Source organism: Pteropus medius, unplaced genomic scaffold (genome assembly GCF_902729225.1).
Source record: "Pteropus medius unplaced genomic scaffold, Ma_sr-lr_union100, whole genome shotgun sequence".
NCBI lineage: Eukaryota > Metazoa > Chordata > Mammalia > Chiroptera > Pteropodidae > Pteropus > Pteropus medius.
Window position 1 is genome coordinate 35,521,787 of NW_024349800.1, and position 18,586 is coordinate 35,540,372.

Here is an 18,586-nt window from a genome sequence, read left to right on the forward strand (position 1 = left end):
CTGAGAAGTCCTAGTGTGACCACCCTCACCCCTCTCTGAATGGTCCAGACATTAGGCAGCTAGCACTTAATTACAGTATGTTTCTTTTTGCCACATGGCTTATGAGTTTAATAATGAAAATAAACTCATATCAAGCATTTTAAAATTCAGATACTGTGGAAACAGTTTGTGGCCAGTTCTGCCTACAGATGGTAAAGCCATCATTCATCTTGTCCTGTGTGCATGTCCACCTGCAGGACAAGGCCCTGCCTCCGTCCACGTCATTGCCTTCCCAGCTTCCCTAGTACCTGGCACAGAGCTGAGCACACAGTGTCCGCTTTGTACTATGAAAATGTGTGTTGTTACAACCATCCAGCCGTGTTCTAGATCTCACAATACATATTAAATCAGAGCCAATTTCTGATGCCGCCACTTCCCACTTCTGGTTCCTGGCTAGGAGGGAGGACAGGAAGCTGATCACTTGCTGCTCACAACTGCAGAGTGGGCAGGACTCACACAGCCAACAAGCAGTGAGCTGGCTGATTCCATTTTAAGCTGTCCAGAGCAAAGTTGTACAGGGCCTGGGGAGGAACAGGGCGTGCTGGGTATGACATGAAGATGTCTGGCTCCTTGTGACTGGGGGGGTCTTCACCCCAGAGAACGGTCACCCAGGCAGAGCCAACAGTAGCACAGCTGAGGAGAGTCTGAGACAGGAAAGCCTGGAATTCTGAAATCTAGTAGCCCTCTCACACCCGGACAAAAGCCATTCTGGGACAGGAATGGCCACATTGCTGTCCTCAGACCCTGCACTGTGACCTCACTCAGAGCGGACAGACACTGGACCAGGAATGAGAAACCTGAGCCAAAGTCCCAGCTCTGTGGCTGCCCAGCTGGGCATGTCACAGGTTCCAGACCTGCAAAATAGCAGCGAGGACTCCTGCCCCATCTGCCCAGGGATCCCACAGATGAACTGCGGTGACCTTTAAGGAACAGCTGAGAACCCACAGGTGCATTCAGTCCTTAAGCGCAGGCCAGCCCAAAGCTCAGGGAAGGGACTCCTGCTTTGATACTGCAGGCCTATCAGACCCCTAAAAACAGTTTCTAGGCCGGGAGCCTCCGAAGGCTCTCAGAAAGCCCCTGAGCTGCATGGCCTGTTTGGCAAGGCAGGTGGTCCTCCTCGTGGCTCTTAGGACCTAAGATGGGCATGAGAAAGGAAAAGGACAGAGGGATGGACAGAGCCATAGCAACCTCGGCTGTGACCCCCCTCTTGCAAGCACTTTCCTGTTTTTTTAAGCCGTGGAAGCTCATGTGGAATAAACATTAAGGTCTTTTAAGGCCGCACGCCCTGGCCACGCCATTGCATCTGAAGGCAGATGTGAAAGTGAGTGTTCTCTCTGGGGAAGGGGAAGGAGCGAGAGTCAGTGTAAACACACCCTGGGTGCAGTTCCACCCAGGGGTTAAGCTGCTGGGGCTGCAGGGAGGAGAGTCCTGGGTCCTGGCGCTCTCCACCGCACCATGCGATGGATGCAGCACATGTGCCTTGGTCCTAGCAGAGGCCCGGTGCAGCCGCAGGCCCACTCTTTGAGAGCTCACGCCCCCCCAGGAATGCCATCAGCACCTTGGCAGCCAAGCCGGGCACCCCATGCCTAGGCTTGGTGCTCCCTCAGCCACCGTCCTCACGGCACGCCTCATCTACCACTGCACTCTGGTTAAGGTGGAGACCTGCCACCTCCCCTATCACCTGCACGGTCCAGCATGGGGGCGGGCGAGGAAGGTGCCCTTGCTGAACCGCAGTCTCAGCCCTGCAGAGTCTGAATGTCTGTCTGACTGTCCGTGTCTGCGCCAGTCCCTCTCCTGTGGGAGAAAGACAGACCAGTGAGGTCAGAGTCTCTGGGTGTCACCACAGGTCACCAGAATTGCCAATCTTCCAGATCACCCCAGCCAGGGCTGAAGGTGGAGGCTCCCAGGGGAATAGTTGGGTAGGCTTGGCCTCCACCTCTTCCTCCCATCCTTCCTGGGCCCTTCCTGCCTGGTCTGCACTCCTGGGGCAAGACCAGAATCAGCCTGCTAATTATCAAAAGGATTAATACTTGGAGCTGTTCTCATTTGAGGCAAAGACAAATGATTTTTTCCCACTGCTATGAAGAGGAGATATGTTAGGGTGAGCCTCCTCATAACTGGGTAAGCATGAGCCTCTTTAAAACCTTTTTTTCAAAAAAGAATTCTTTGATAAATAGGGGATATTTTTGTGACAATGGCTCTGGCTAAGCAAGCTCTGTCCTGGGGTCAGAGGTCATCTTGTCCAGTCCACCTTTTCAGGAGCCTCGGATCATTCTCCCCTGTGTCCCCTCCCTGGCTGGTTACCCCAGCACCCTTGGTGGCAGGGAGATGCTGGCAGGGCAGATCTGGCTGCAGCGAAGGACATGGGCTATATGGGTGGCAAGCACAATGGGTCTACATTTTCCTTTCATGTTCCTGAAAGCAGCTCCCTATACAATTCCTCAGCATGTACAATAAACACTTGAACACGGTAACTGCCATGCATCTGAGAGAGCCACCTCTGGCCCCGGGCTTATTCTTCCTCAAACAGCAGGACACTGCAGAAATGGCCTTTGGTATCAGATGAAGCTGGTATGCTTCTAGGCTTTGCTGCTTCCTAGCAGGTGCCTTCACCTCTCTGAGTTTTTACCTATTGTGTAAAGCGGGGCCAGTAATGGCACTGCCCAGGAGGGCTATTGGGAGGATTAGGGCAAGAGAGCCTAGAAAGGCAGCCCTGGTGCACAGTTATCCCTCGAAAGAGGTTAGTGTCAGCCCCAGACCACTCACTCTGTCATTACCAGTCCTCCCTGTTAGATTCTGTACTCTGGGGCAGGGACCATGTCTTTCTTATCTTTGTATCCCCAATGCCTGACCTAATGTCACTCAATGGATCTTTGCTGGATAATGGAAGAAGGAAGTTGAGTCGCAAGGACTCACTGAGGCCTGGAGAGCTGTGGGCATTCCCAGGATCAGAAGACTCTGAAGAAGTGAAGGGGCAGGATGCCCTGCAGAACGCTCCGCTTTTCCTGGTCCCACGCCTCCGTTCACCCGTTCACTGGGCCATGGGTGGCTCCACCTGATCCCTCAGGTTTCTGGCGATCGTAGGAGCCTTCCACACTGGGGGAAGGGGTGGCAGCAGGTGTGGTGAATGTGCAAAAGGGGGTATTATCTCTTTAAAGGACAGTAATTAGTAATTCCAGCTGATGGGTGTACTGTGCTGTTTTAATGAAGTATTCTATTTTTACAGAAAACACATAATTGAGTGAAAAAGCAGGCTATTCTCTGAGTTAGGTGGCCTATGCCTCTGGAAAGTCTAACTCCTCGGCCAGGAGGCCAGAATTGGCACACAGACAGCATGGGGTTCTATAGGAAGCGGACCCCATCCTGGGCTGCCCCCCGTCAGACTCAGTGGTGAAAACCAGGGGCCACATTTGAGGATCCACATTCAAATCCCAGCTTCCCTTCTTCTAGCCATGTGACCCCAGGCAAGTCAGGTAACTTCAATTTTGTATCTATAAAATGGGAATGACAAGATCTGTATATATGCCTTGGGGATTCTTATGTGGAAATAAAAGCCTAGCAGGGGGTTGGCATTTCATAAAGGGTCTGATCCACGTCTGCCCTGTCAATATTTACCTAGCCCCTGTTATCTAGTTGCTTACTTATGCCCTCCATGCCTCTGTTTCTTCATCTGTAAAGTGGGAACAATGGGAGTTTCTATATCTCCTAATATTGCTAAGGGGGTATAATTGAAGTGCTTAGAGCAGCGCCTGGCAGAGCAAGCACTGGGCGCACTGCTCGTGGGTTCAAGCAGACTAGGGCTGTTCAGCCCATTAGCTGGCGTGAGTTCTAGTCCCTGCTTTGCCACTCATCAGCTACCTGATCTTGAGATATCATCTAGCGTTCCCATTAGTTTGTTCACCTTTAAAGTAGGAGAGCTATAAAAACTAAAACATAAATCAAACAAAAATGATAACAAAACAGGGTAAGGGGTGTGAGCACTCTGAGAGCTGTAAGATGTCAACATCCCCATGTGTTCCCTTCCTTCCTTTCCATGGTCTACTCATCAGATGGTCTACTTGGGTGCTGGGCGCCCAGCCACGGGCTCCCTACAGGAGGAGGGGAAAGCAGAGGACAGGCCACAGTCTCTGCCCCAGAGGTGTTTCCACACTCAGGGGAGGTTCAAACAATACATCTGAGACGATTAGGAAACTAAACAGAGGAGAACCAAGCACTCGACTGAGTGGGTCAGCTTTGAGGAACTCCATGAGGAACACTTCAGGGCCAAGTGAAGCTGAGGGGTCTCTGAGAAAGCAAAGCCGGGCAGGGAGGGCTGGACTGGCAGAGAAGAAAAGCCAGGAAGTGGGTGGGAGGGGCCAGCCTGACCAGGCAGAGACTCCTTCCCCAGGACGGGATGGGGGCATGGAGAAAGGGGGAGTAGCCCCTCTGTGTCGGAGACAGAGCACCCCTAGAGCCCCATTCAGGCTGTCATCACCTGGCTCTCAGGGTGTGGCCCTGCCCCTGGCCAGGAATACCAGGCATTTGCTGAAGGGCGCAGGTCTCCCAGACTCCTAGACTCCATGCCTCTGGGACAGACTCCACCAGGGCAATTAACTGATTAAAGTCACACTGTGCTCTCTGAGGGTATTATTAAAGCCCTAACAGGAGCATCTCCCTGAGAAGGAGAGGGCCACAGTCAGGTCCAGCCTTAGTACCTTCCCATGGACGAACCCCCAGTGTGAAAGGGATTCTTATGGTTCCCAGCCCTGAAAACCAACGATTTTTCCTTGGGTCTGGAGAATTGCATTGACTCATATCCCCTAATCTTTTAAGGCTTACACTGATCTTCTACCTCCTAACGAATTCATTCAATGTGACCCAACTTTGAAGCTTTAAAAATCAACAGCCTGTATGCTTTGCTTACTGAATTTAGCCTCTCTTTACTTCAAACCCTGTCCTACCTGGAGTACAGGCTCTGGCTGGCTGCATGGCAAGGCCTTCTTGTCTGTGTTGACTGATGGCTGACCCAGTGGCCTCCAGGCCCATTTCCCTCAGCTGCAGGCCACCTCCAGTTAACCCCAGATAACTCTCTAAACACAAATTCACAACCTCGAAAGATATGAACGCAAACCACGCAGGGCAATTCCATAACCATGTGGGGGTGGAAGAACTTGCAGAAAGTCCTCAGGTAGAACAAAGGAAGGCTTCCAGGCTGGTATAAGGCACCAAGAAGCAAACGCTTTGGTCCTGGTTTGTGATCTCTGCTCAGTGAGCAGAACCTAAGGACCCGAAGACCACCCGTAGCAAAGAGGAGGACAGCCCTGCTTCACAGCACGAATGCCCCTCCTGGGCCCGGGCCCCTCCAGCTAGAGAATGGTGTGCCCTGGGCCCCAGTGCCTGTCTCTAGAACAGGTTCTAAGCAAGGAAATCAAGGAGTCCAGGAAGCAAAGGGCTAAAACCACTTTAAAACAAATGAAGAATTCCTTTTGGAAAAATATGCAAATATCTCTTTCCTTTCCTCCCTCTCCTCTTCAAACAAAGCCACCCAGGTCATCTACCCTGCTAGTCTGAGTGTAAGTGGACAACTAAGGGAGACCGAGGACTCTGACTGCAGCGTCACACAGAGTGAGATCACAGGAGGCTGCACGGAACAACCAGCGAAGGGAAATGCTGAATGTCAAACCAGCTTAGCAATGAGGAACTGACCTTTGGGGAAGAGAGCCTGGTGCCAGTGATTATGTCTGGCTTAACACTCCCCCTCTACCACGCAGCCTGCAAGCTGAACCCCCAGCTCTTGTCTTGGGGAGGGGGGGCTGCGGAAGCTAAATATGTTTAATGAATGCAGCAAAGTGATAAACTAGGTTTATGCTCATACCTTTGATTCCAGCCTCCTCACTGGAGGGTTGGTATTTTAAGCGTCCTTTTGATCTACTACAAGTCTCTAATAAGATCCATCCAATAAACACACTGGGTTTAAGTCAGAAATGTTAACAGGAGCCCCAGAGGAATGCACCACTAGAAATATGTCACTTGCCACTTGAGAAAAAGGTGAGGCAGGACAGGTAGATCAGAGAGGTGTCCTGGGGGCCAGCGTTAACCTTAACTAAATAAGGTCAAGGTCTGGCCCCAGCCAACGCCTAGTTATCAGCTCAAACATTTTCCAAAACAGCCTAGGTTTCCCTGGGGAGATGGCTTTGATGGTTTCATTTGTTTACACACAGCGAGCTCTGGCTTGTTGAGAGAGCTGCATTCATTGTTCCAGTGCTGGGGAGTGCTCCCCACTTCCACACACCTTCCCCCAGGACCTTCCAAGTCCCCCTGGACCTGGGTGGGGCGGCCTACCCTGACTGACAGTGGTAGAAGGAGGCAACCTTGGAATTGCGGAGACGGGCAGGGCAAACCAGTTGGCTCCTCTGCCACCAGCCCAGGGCCGGGGCTTTCGACACTGATGTGGCAGGCTGCCAAGCCTGGGGTGGGGGCAGTGACTGACAGGCTGGTTATTGGAAAGCTCCCATCATTAGCTCAGGAATGTTGTTTGGTTACCATGGTGACCTTCACTACAAGAGGCCTGACTAAAGCACAAGGAATCTGCTACCTAAAACCAGCGCCCCAAGGAGCCTGGGCTTCAGGATCCATGCTTATCAGTAGCTGATTCCCTTTGACCCTGCACTCCTGCCCCCCTGGGCTGGGCCTCCCAGCTGCCTCCCATACCCACGACCAGGAGAAAAGCCTAGCAAAGGTATCTTCAAGTTCGTATGGGCCCTCTCGCATTCCAGGGCCTGGCCTGGCTTAGAACCAGGTCTGAACAGGGAGGCTGCTGCCCCCACGAGGCCCTCTGCAGGCTGACCAGGACTGGCCTCAGCCAGCACATGTGTCCAGGGCTTAGTTAGAAGCCCTCAGGATTTCAGGAGGCTGCTCAGGGTGTCTGGTTCCCACTGTGCCAGGCTCACACTGTCCCCGTGGCCATCGGTCTCTGCCTCATCACGTTCCTGCCTTTTTAAACCCAAGCTCCATTAACTAAAGGTCCTCCCACAGCACGAAAATCAAGATCCTCTTTGCTTTGCTTTCTAATCCCTGAATTCAGGAGGATTTTCGAAAGTTCAACTCCACGAAAGCTGAATTTTTCTCCAGGAGTCTTGAGACTGCTTGTAGGAATTATGGCCTCTTATGCAGCTAAAAAGCTTGAAGACCTTTCACAGAGCTTCCCTGCCTCTGCCTCCCTGCCCTCCCTTACACACAGGGCACCCTCCTCCACCTCCTGGCCCACGAGCACTGGCCCCCTTGGGTGCCATGTTGCAGTCTGACACAGTGGGCTGCCTTCCAGACCCCACCACACGGTTATAAACCGACCGTGAGACCTTCTCTTGCCCGAGTCTTACAAGACTTTGGAAGCTGAGGGAGGCAGAATGGATGTCAGTCTTCTGGCAGATGAGAAAATGAAGGCAAGGAAAGGAGGAGCATGCTGCTGGAGGGGACACAGGTAAGTGACAGGCATGACTTGCACAGGGATAAGCTGATGTGGAAAGGGGTCCATTGTACCCACTGGCACCCTCCCCTGTGCCGGGTCTCCTCCACCCCGACGCTGGCTGGTCTACCTCTTTCTTTTCACTAACGCAGGCTCTGTAGAAAGGCAGACCCTCTAAACGATCTCAGCCACATGGGGCAGCTAGTGGGGAGGTGCTCAGTGGCAGACAGACCCAGACCACGGGCCCTTAAGTGCCCCCCGAATACACAGACCTTGCTGGTGATGCGGAGGTCAGGGTGATGGCGGTTTGACTTTTGTTTTGCTGCAGTGATGTTTACTGGACCGGTCATTTAATTAACTGCCATTGCAACAGCTGGCGCCACACAGCTTGTTCCCAAAGCAGGGAGCAGCTGGAGAAGCAGGATGCAGTTTCCACTGAAGAGCAATGACATTTTTCAGTGATCCCTGACCAGTAATGGACTCGATGATATATCCTGCTAACCCATGGATTTCTGTATTCCCGGAGTTTCATCTGTGGGGAATAGTACTGACTTATTTGCAAAGAGCCATGGGCATCCTCTTTGGTCAATCCAGAGCTTTGTGGTAGATGGATTTTCCATCCTCACTCCTACTTCATATCTATATCTATATCTATATCTATATCTATATCTATATCTGTATCTGTATCTGTATCTATATCTATATCTATCTATCTATATATCTAGATACACACACACAAATACATGCATATATTCGTACACGCATACACACACACGTACATATTTTAAGGTGGAGTTTTTTTTTCTCCCTAAGACAATAGAAATGTGAAATGTATTCTCTCAGTTCTGGAGGCCAGAAGCCTCCTATATTTTTTCCAGTTAGTTTTGCAGCCTTTTAGGGCTGGCTCAGATCAAGACAGAGCTCTTCATGGTTATGGAGGTGAAAAGCTCATGGTGGCTCAGGGATAAAGAACCTTTCACTACTTCTCTACTCCACTGACCCCGATGGGCTTTGCAGAGTGAGGCACCATGGGGGAGGGGGTGCTCAGGTGGCCAAATGCTCCTCAGTAGGCATCTGTATACTGACATAGGAACAGAAGAATCCCGAGGAGGCCTCTGGGGACAGGACTCAAATGTTTTCCTTCCTTGGGCTTGAGCCTCACAGAAGTCTCCCTGCTGCTGGCCCCAGGGCCCCAGCCTGAGGCCCCTGCTGTGGCAGCCCTGGTGTGTCTCTGGATGGGGGAACTCTGTTTCCACAGTGATGGCTGCCCCTTTAGAAGGATTCTGCCTGCAGAAGTGGGGACACAGCTGACAGAGAGGGGCACAGTTATCCCGCAAACTGACTAAGAGCACAACCTATACCAGGGCGGCTCACTGTTTTTGGGTCTAGGGTCCCTCTGAGGGTCTGCTGAAAGCCCTCTCCCTGGATGCATGCACACAGTGCAAATCTTAGTGAGTTCAGTTCCGGGCATCTTGGAGGCCCAGAAGTCCAGCCATGGGCCTCCCAGGGGGAGTCACCAATCTCACAGCAAGGACCGCCTCTCTAGCGTCCCCATGAAGACACTTTCAGTGAGTGAAGCACTTCCTGGGAAAGGAGGGGGCACCTGAGTTAGGTGGGAGGAAAGGGGATGGAGGGGCGCACACTGCCAACAAGGGAGGGAAGAGTGGGGAGAAGACAGCTTCCTCAACTAGCCTGAGCCAGGGAGGATGGAGGAAGCCCACAGGAAGCAGGAGGCACCTCCCCTGGGTGCGCTGGGAGGTGCTGAGGGAGAGCCAGAGAGCCCCCCCACCCTCATCTCGGACAAATCCACCCCACTCCCGCTGTTCCTAGCACAGCATGGGCTTCGAGCAGATTTTCAAAAAGTGGTGTTAGCCTCCCACATCGGGCCAAGGGAGGTGACTCTGCCAGCACAAAGCATTCATCCCAGAAGTTGGGAAGAGACACTGCAGTAAGATGCCAGACGCCGGGACAGGGGGTCCGAGGAGGGCCTGAGCGGGCAGCATGTGAATCCCCTTCCCTTGTTTCCATCAGGACGGTTCTACTTCTATCTGTTCATAGTCTTAATTTACATGTAAGATTTCACTTGGAAAAAAGGAGGCCGAAGGCACAGGAATCCTGGGGCTTTGCCCTAAGGGGCAGCCCTGTCCCATCACCTCTCACGGCTATGGCACCCACCAATTTTCCCTAATTCTCTGTGAACCTGTTTTCATTGCCAGCATAAGTCACCTCTCAGAGTAGCCAGGACCCTGTTTCTTTCTTTTGTCTGTGGCTGGTTCTAAATGCCCTCCTTCAGACCCTAAAATGGGACACCCTGAGAGTGGGGTACTCAGAGGCCCCTCCATTCTGGAATCACAGGGTTCAGAGAAACAAGATCTATCACACCCAGTATCATCTGCCTGGGGGAGGAGGGCAGAAGTCAAGCCAATCTCCCTTTTGTTCACTTCTGAAGAGCAACACACTCTCCTGCTGCAGCTGGCCCAGCAGGGTTCTTGTCACCAGCCCCAGAGTCCCCGTTGGGTGGCAGCAGGTCTTCTGTGTACAGGTGGGGCCAGGCGGGAGAGTCTAATTCTTCTTCATCCACCCACCACCAGGGCCAAGTGCAGCACAAACCCTGCTCCACAGAGAGGGCCATCTGGGCGACACGGTAAATGGGAGTGTGGAGAAGCCGAGAATGGAAGGAAAAGCCAGGACTACCCTGCAGGGAGATGACCTCTTCCCCCAAGCCCACTAGCCTGCTTGGAGGCAGGGAAATGGCTCCCTTGGCCCGCACCAGCCCAGCCAGTGTTAGAATCCCATCTGTGGCTGGCTGTGCCAGGGTTATAATGAAGTTACCTAAGCTAGTGTTCCCAGGAGGCTCAAATACAGAGCCCAAGGTGGAGTGGAAGCAACTTGACCACGTGTGTTTGAGCACATCCCCTCTGTGGTCCACGAAGCCCCTGTAGAGCCCTCAGATGCCACATAGAGCTCACCACTCCCCACGTGGAACCTCTGGACACAGAATACCAAAGCCATTCTCCTGCCCCACAGGTCCTCACCCTGCCTTGGCTCTCTAGCTGGGAGCGTGCATGCAATGGGCACTTAATCAGTGTGTGTTAGCTGGGCAGGGTGTGCATGGACTCCCGTGTGTGTTCCTGACTGGCCAGCCCCTCAGCCCAGTGGTGCCCACAGGGAACTCACTTGAAGTTCTCAGGGTACTCCGTGATGGCCATGTTGATGACATCCAGTGCGTGCTGGTAGTGCTTCTGGGCGGAGAAGAGGAGTGCCAGCAGGTGGAGGGCATTGGCATCGTCCCTGCACACTTTCAGGGCCTCCTGCAGCTGCTCCATGGCGCTAGAGATCTGCCAGAGAAAGCTGCCAACTTAGCGATCTTCCCCAAGGCCCACACCTCCCCCCAGGGCTTTGGTGCCAAGTGCCAGCCATCGAGGAGGCACCGGGCTCAGGTGAGACCCTGGGCACTGGGGGAGCAGGGCTGGTGCTCTGATGAAAAAGCAAACCCCCAAGTCACATGGTAAGAGGGATCGTCTGCCCCAAGTCAGGCCCAGGAAGCTACTGCTGTCCCCACTCGAGAGTAAAGAGGAACAGGTGTGCAGTGCAGCACAAAGGATCTAGGTGGATGCCAGGAAGCATTTCTTAAACCAGAGGAGTGGGGGCTGTAAGGAGAGGCCATCAGGCCCTTTTCTCTGAACCTGTCCATAAAGTGATGGAAGCCGTCAGATAAATGCCCCTCTTACTCAGAGGCCCACAGTGGCAAGAGTTTGGGCTATGGGGTCAAATGGGGGGCATGGATCCCAGCTCTGCCACATGCTAGTTGGCATCTTAGGACAAGGGACTTCACCTCTCTGAGCTGTGGTTTCTATGCTGCCAAATGAAGATGATAGTCATGCCCATTTCAGTGGCTGAGAGGACAAGACAATGTAGGACAAATGTCCTGCAGAGTACTGTACACCTTTGAAAATGTGCTTCCCTCTTCAAGCTCTCAAAGCTAGGCAGCTAATGACCAGGTAAGACCCTTCTAGTCCTGAGGAGTGTGTTTGTTCTCTTGTGCTCTCAGGCCTGGTGGTTGCATCAGCCCCTGTGACTATCACCATCCTCCCAGGAGTCTCATCATTCTTCTTGGAAAGTCTTGCTCCTTATCAAACCTCAGACACAGCACCGCCCCCCAACCCCTCACCATGCTCCCTGAGAGGCCGGTACTTCAGGCCAGCTGAGGCCTCGGCTTTTGGTGTGCCTGGCCCTTGCCTGGTCTCCACCTGGCCTCTGCACAGGCCTGGGCAGTGCCAGGCCCAGAGTCCTCCCATAGGGACCTACCTTTGTGGAAAGGTCAAAGAAAGGGAACGAGGAAGCTAAGGTCAATGTGGCTTCCAACTTGGCTTGCCCATGCCCCGTGAGGCAGCTCCTGCCCTGGTGATTCCACAGAGTGGACCCCATTATCTTGGGCTGGGTATCTGAATCTGCAGCCATCACTGCTCAGACAGCCATACATACTCTGGGTAGGATGGGCTGGTGGGCCTGAGACCCAGGCAGGCCAGGTCTAGCTTAGAGTCTTGACCCCATGATACTACCAAGATCTGAGACAAAAGACGCCATTCATTGGAGGTGTCTGAATAATTAAAGGTATTAAAAAATGCATCACCAAAGGTTTATCATGAACTAGACTGGCAAGAAAAGCACTGGTTCTTTTACAAAGAGCTAAAAATAAGTGGTCTCAGGTATCTTTCCGTCCATGATCCCGGGAGCACCAGAGCAGACTGATGCTCCTGAGAGAACAGCGCAGAGGTATCAAGTGCCTCATCTAGGACCTGGAAGTCAGGAGCCGTGGGTACAGTGGGGCGAGGGGCTGAGACAGTCAGGGGCAGCCTGGAGGTGAAGGAGGGACGAAGTTTACTGGGAGGAGGGGCGGGTACGAGAGGAAGAGGGGAGAGCAGAGGGAACGACAGACAGCAGGGCTGCCAGGGAGACGATGGCTGAGATAGAAGGACTCAGAGAGGGAGACAAGACAACTCAGAGTGACAACAAGTGACAAGTAAGGCCAGGGCACGCCTGGGCACCAGGACAAGGGTTTGAGCATGGGGTGAGAGGGAAGGGCCCTGCAATGAGAGTCAGGGTGCGGTAAGGGGAGACGCCAAGCCGATGCAGAGTGGAGCGCAAGGTAAAACAGGGGCTTTGCCTCATTATCTGACTTAATCCTTACTAGGTTCTTCTGAGGTGACATATGAAAGTGTTCACACAGATAAGGAAATAGAGGCTCAGAAAGGTCAAATCACTTGCAAAGGGTCACATGGTCAGTAAAAGCAGTGGTGCCAGGAAAAGATCAGCAGCCCCCAGAGACCTGAGGGTTAGGTACTGTGAGGACCCACCTGTCGGACAAGGGCCAGCTGCAGGGAGACATAGAGGATGACCTGGGGGTCGCCGGGTGCCAGCTGCTGAGCTCTGTATGGGGAAAAGCAGCACCAAGTCAGTCATCAAGGGTTGGGCAACCATTGTGTGACATTTGCTTCCAGCATGTCATGTGTTGGGGCAAAATGTCAGGGATTCTGCCTGGTCTAGCTTGGGAGGGTGCCCAGCTGGGAGAAAATGGCAGGAAGCCACAGGCAGCCTAAGGCAGGGGCAGTTGGCTACTCAATCGCTAGCTCTGGCTGAGGCAGAGGGCTGCCTGGGAGGGGTAGGATTGGGAGTGGGAAGAGCCCCTCTCCTCTGGGCAGCTGTTAGCCTGGTCGTGGCCCTGCTGTGGCCTTATACAGAGCCTGGAGCCTGCCCTCTCCAGCATGGGACAGAAGGGAATACTTCCCTGAGGAAGGGCGGGGTGAGGGGGGGTGGGGGGGCGGCAGGCTGGGAACGAAGAGGCTTAGCAGGGAAGGAAGGAGAAATGTGCCCTACCCCATGCCTGAGGTTGGCCAGGATGGGACTCTGACCTCCCTGAGTTCAGGAACAACCTGCCCCAGGAGGAGCTGCATGTGCCCCATGTTCTGGGGAAGCTGGCAGGAGCCTGAGGAGCTTCCACATCAGTGCTGGGGGAGGGGGCGGGCGTCGTTGCGGGACGAGACACATAGGGCTGAGGGAAGAGCCCTGCTGTGGGGCCAGAGGAAGAGTTGGGGAGGGATACTCAGGGGTCCCTGGGCGGTGGTAGAGAGAGGGGCTCAGCAAGGATGGGTCTGAGGGAGAGAGGGGTGTTGCTGGGGAGGGGCTTCTTTGCCTCCCCTCAAGTTCCTCCAGACCCTGAGGGTGGAGGGGACCCCTTGAACTGGGGAGGGGCCGGGAGGAGACAAACACTATTTTTGAGCTCCTGCTGCAAGTAAGGCACTATGTAAGGTGCTTTCCTGCTTTATCTCAGGTAGTTATCACAACCATAATGAGTTGTTATTCCCATTTTAGATCCCTGAGCTCAGGAGGGCTGGGGCTCAACCTGGGGCAGGGAAAGGAAGGTGACGAGTATTGAAAGGCTCAACCTGCCCATCCAATCCCAAAGACCTGCTTCCTGTGTGAGTTTTCAGAGACTCAATTTCTTGGTCAATAAAATGGATCATGAACCTTTGCTCTGTATACATCGGAGGGTCCACCGACATAAAGCATGTGCATGGGCCACCTCGTGCCTCTGTGAAATTTGGGCCCTCCTCACCTCTCCAGTGTCTGCAGTGCTTTCCGGTGCAATTCATCCTGCTTGCATTTCAGAGTCGCTGCAGGAGACAGGATGAAGATGCCATGACTGGTGCTGAGGAGTGCTGAACGGGCCAACCCAGCCCTGTCCCACCCCAGGGCACATACGCTCTGTAGGGGGAGGCCCCATCAGGCCCTGTCTGGCAAACGCCTGCACTCACTCAAGCAGCTCTGGACTGATGCCACCCCCTGCCCTGGTTACCAGGGAAGGGTCTTCGGAGTGGGGGTAGGGGTCCGCCCAGCCCCAGCCTCCCAGCATGGCTCTCGGCACACCAGGTCCTTCCACTCGCTGCTTCTGCCACCTGGACCCGAGCCTTGAGGTTCCCACATCCATTCTGGCCACATGCCTCCTTGGGCTTCCTTATGAGGTTGCTATGGCTTTTAATTTTTTAAACCATTTTAACAAATTTTAAGTGTACAATTCAGTGGCATTAAGCACATGGACAATGTTGTTCGACCATCACCAATCTCTATCTACAGATCTTTTTCATTATCCCTAACAGAAAGTCTGTACTCTCCAAATGCCAACTTCCTTCCCCCAGCTCCCTAGTAACCTCTATCATACTTTTGGGGGCTGATTCCTATCCTGGGCTTGGTCGGGGGTGGAAACATCACTCCCTTTCCCTCAAGCTGCAAGGATACAGAAGTAGGTGGCTGCTTGATCCATGGGGGACACACAGCTGAGCTGGCAGGCTTGGGGAGAGAACGCCAGGCTCTGAGTGGCAGAAAGGAACCCACCCGCCAAGCACAAGTATTTATTAAACACCTTCTACGTACTCAGCTTTATGCCATGCATGGAGGGGGATTTGAAAGACTTTAAAAAGTCACAGCGGTGCTGAGGGTAAAGGTGAACCAGAATGAACCAAAACGAGGGTCAAGGCTGGCGGCTCATTACAGCTGCCAGCACCAGCATGGACTCTGCCAGGAACTGGGGCTGGGCCTTGAAGTGGGGGAAGAATGGGTTGATGAAGAAGGCACGTCTGGGAGTGCTGAAGTCTGGGTAAGAGTGGAAATGGGACTGAGGGGTGCGTGTGCATGTGTGCACATCCGTCCTTGAGGAGTCAAGGGGGCTGTGTTGGGAGGTGGGAAGATTGAAGTTGCCTAGGAGGCCATTAGGAGGCCTGATCCACCCCAAGCATAGGCTCTGAGGCCCCGGCACTCACCGTCAGTGGCCTGTAGGCTGTAGGTGAGACCCAGCGCCAAGTAGCCCTTGGACAGGAACTCCCCGGCTTCTTCCCCGAGGTCGATCACCATCATGGCAAAGCGCTCTGCCTCCTCCAGCTGCAGAGAGGAGAGGCCAAGGTCAGTAGAGGGGCTTTGCTGGACTTGGCATATGGCTGCTCAGTCGCCAGCATGGGTCACTCAGAACTGCAATTGCTCATGTGAGGGCAGCGTGACCAGAAAGGCCAGGTGGCTGGTCTGAGGCCGCACAGCCAGAGTGGAAGGATCAAAGCTGTCACCTCTACCAGTGACTCCCTGGACCTCCCCATCCACCTAGGGGCCTTGTGCTCAAGGTCACAGGGCACTGCCTCTCCCAGAGAAAGCTTCCCTTGCCCCAGGGACCTGTGCCTCCCAAGACATGCTCTGCTGAGAGCACAGACCCAGGACTAGGCCAGTCTGCCAGCTCCTTTCCTTGTCTGGCTTCTGTAGGTACCTGCATCTGTCCCTGCCATGCTCAGCAGAGGGAAGCCAGGGGCAGGGTAGAGGGATAGGCAAGGCCTTGGTCCTGGGCCTGGGGGACACTGCCCACCTTACAGAGCAGGCAGGCTGCTGTTCCTGCTCTGCCTATGAGCTCGCTCCCCAACACCGGGAGCTCAAACCTTTCAGGGGAAAAAGGCCTGGGGCCATTTTTGTCCTGGAAGCAGCAGGGACTGTTCCAGTTGGAAAGGGACCAATTGGCACAGGTCACATGTGTACATATCATCATGGACAACATGTAACACGAAGAGAGGGGCCTACACAAAGTAGGCCTCCCAGAGCTCTGGGGGCACCTATGGCAGTCAGGTCAGTCAGTGAGGCAAGGGACAGCTGTAGGCCTCAGCCAAGCACACTCACAGCCCACAGGCCTCCAAGAAATGCCCCCTTCCTCCTTCCAGGTCCAGGAATGTCTTCTGTCCATATCTTTGGCGTGGCAGTGTACCCAAGTTCGTGTCACCGAGAACAAAGATGGGTATCGCCCCATAGCAAGGAGGCTAAACAAATCATACCCAAAGCCCACTGCCACCCAGATGTCAAGGCCCTTTTGTGTGGAGTGTCTTCCCCCAGTAGAGGCCCACGAAGTCAGCCAACCAGGAAGCAGAGTCAAACCTAAGTTGGCTTCTGGCGTCCAAGCCAGCGGGCTCCGCCCTGCTCCTGTCCCTTCCTAGGCCCACCCCACTCCCTCAGGAGTGGGGCAGCTCTGTGCTTCTTGTAGCCTGACTGCTGGCCACAGCTAGAGGGTGGGCGATGGGTTCTCCCGTCTTGGAGTGTGAAGTTGAGATGCTGAGACAGAGGCCATCAGTGTGGGGAAGCAAGTTGAGCCAAGTCCGCCATTTGGGTGCAGCTGTGATGAGTTATGTGCAGGAAAAAGGCTGACAGAGCAGAGAACCCAGTCAGTGAACAGAGAGAGAAAAAATAAAACCAAAGTACAAGGGAGGCAGAAGGGTGAGCTGACAGCGCAGAGAGAGATGGCTGAATCCCTCGGTGGCCCAACTATCCCCGACAAATCAAATGCTGATCAGGGCAGCCCTCCTGTCCCCTCGCGGTTGAGCTCAAGCTGCTGGCCTAGGCAGTGGGACATCTCCAGGTTGGAGAGCTGGTCAATGAAAAGACAAGGGATTCAGAGAGCTGGGCCTCTGACTCCATCGGAACTAAGGAGCTGGGGTTTAGGGGGAGACATCAGCTCAGGAAATCCTGTAGCTGCCTGCTGACCAGCCCCAACTGGCTGGGTAGGCCCAAGGCTGGAGATACAGATCTGTCTCCTGGAGCACCTGGCCCAGCAAGACTCAGGAAGGCTGCGGGGGCCTGAAGTGAGAGCTAGGTTGAGAGAAAAGCACAGGAGGACAAGCCCACTGACACCAGCCCTGATTCTGGCTTGGCGCCTGATCACCCTAGGGGTCTATATAGATTTTGTACCCCAAAGGTCCTCATCTGTAAAATAGGGAGTTGCATCCCCCACTCCAACTGCTCCTCCTGGAAAATCTCCACTGAAGCGTCTGCAGCTTCTGTGCTGGGCCCAGCTGGGGATGCCCAGTGACAAGGGGCAGGATGCCTGATGAGCTCATGGAATCCTGTGAACCGACAAAAAGGAGGGCGAGACCCTGGAGAAGAAGGTGGCTCTTAATTAAGGCTCTACTGTGTGGGGTTGCCATGGGGTTTTGGGAGCTCCAAGGCGGGGCTATCATGTGGTTGGGGTTGTCCGAGGAGGCCTCGTGGCAGAGGGGGGACAGGAAGTACCACGGGAAGGGTAAGTGAGGAAACGGCACTGTTCGTCCTTCCTAACATTCCCATTGCTGACATGGCTCATCTCACACCCCGTCTTTAGACATCATTATGCCTCATTCAAAAGGAGCTGGCTTTTTTATAAACCATCAAGTGCAAGTTATAAAAAAAAATCCAGAAACCTATTGCATTCCATGTGTAAACACTCTGCCCATGGCCGTGTCCTTCTACTTGGCAAACACCAAGCTTCTACCTCTGGCCACCCGTTTAGAGAGGGTACTGGGAACGAGGCTCAGCGATTACTAGCAAACAGAAAATTACTCTCCAGTACACACGCATCATATTCTGGATTAATAGAGCGCACCATCCTTTAGCTTTAAAAAACGAAAACATACATCTTTAGCTTGACTGACTTGCCGTCAACTCTGACCCCCAGGTCAGTAGCTTTCCTTCTCCAGTGCTTGCCAGCCTTACCTATGTAGTTTAAAATGGTCTCTAAGCACGGTGTCAGCATCTGCCTCAAATCAAACTCCCAATGTACCATTTTCTTACACAGCCAACACTATTTTGATTTCTATTAATGATCAGAAACAAATTAACTTTTTACATGTGGAGTCAATGTAGTGATTATGAAGGAAAAGAAATATTATCGTCTATTAAATATGAACAACCTCAAAATACATATGTATTTTAAATATAAAATATGCATTTTTATAATATATATCATAAAAATATAAAAAATATATCTTATATATAGTTTCATATATATGTAAATGCGCAATTCCCCTTCATCTAAGACAAGAGTGAGATTCCTAGAGCCTCTGAGAATGTGGCTTTGCCACCTTTGTCCTGAAGTCCTATAATCCCACCCGAGTCCAGAGTCAGCTCCACACCCGTGAACGGTAGTCTTCACAGAGAGTGGGGCAGCCTGGTAGCTAAGAACACAAGCCCTGGGGCCAGACATACATAATTATTATTAGTTGTAATTTTACATCTATAATTTTCCAGAATTTTTTTAAGCTTCAGCCT

At 53.1% G+C, this 18,586-nt stretch overlaps 1 protein-coding gene and 1 long non-coding RNA gene across 4 annotated transcripts in view; one reads left to right on the plus strand and one right to left on the minus strand.

The window, feature by feature from the left end:
• The window catches only part of TTC7A (tetratricopeptide repeat domain 7A), a 109,163-nt gene that overhangs the window by 27,585 nt on the left and 62,992 nt on the right, over positions 1-18,586 (minus strand). For all 3 annotated transcript variants that reach the window (XM_039887227.1, XM_039887229.1, XM_039887228.1), the window contains 4 exons: positions 15,301-15,418; positions 14,100-14,157; positions 12,841-12,913; positions 10,661-10,821 (listed from right to left, as the gene is read on the minus strand). In XM_039887227.1, the coding sequence (XP_039743161.1) occupies positions 10,661-10,821; positions 12,841-12,913; positions 14,100-14,157; positions 15,301-15,418 (410 nt within the window). The remainder of the gene's footprint in view (positions 1-10,660; positions 10,822-12,840; positions 12,914-14,099; positions 14,158-15,300; positions 15,419-18,586) is intronic.
• LOC120621679 (uncharacterized) lies at positions 6,066-8,048 on the plus strand. The gene is made up of 2 exons (XR_005658241.1): positions 6,066-7,498; positions 7,812-8,048. It is a non-coding gene; the product is annotated as an uncharacterized LOC120621679 (long non-coding RNA).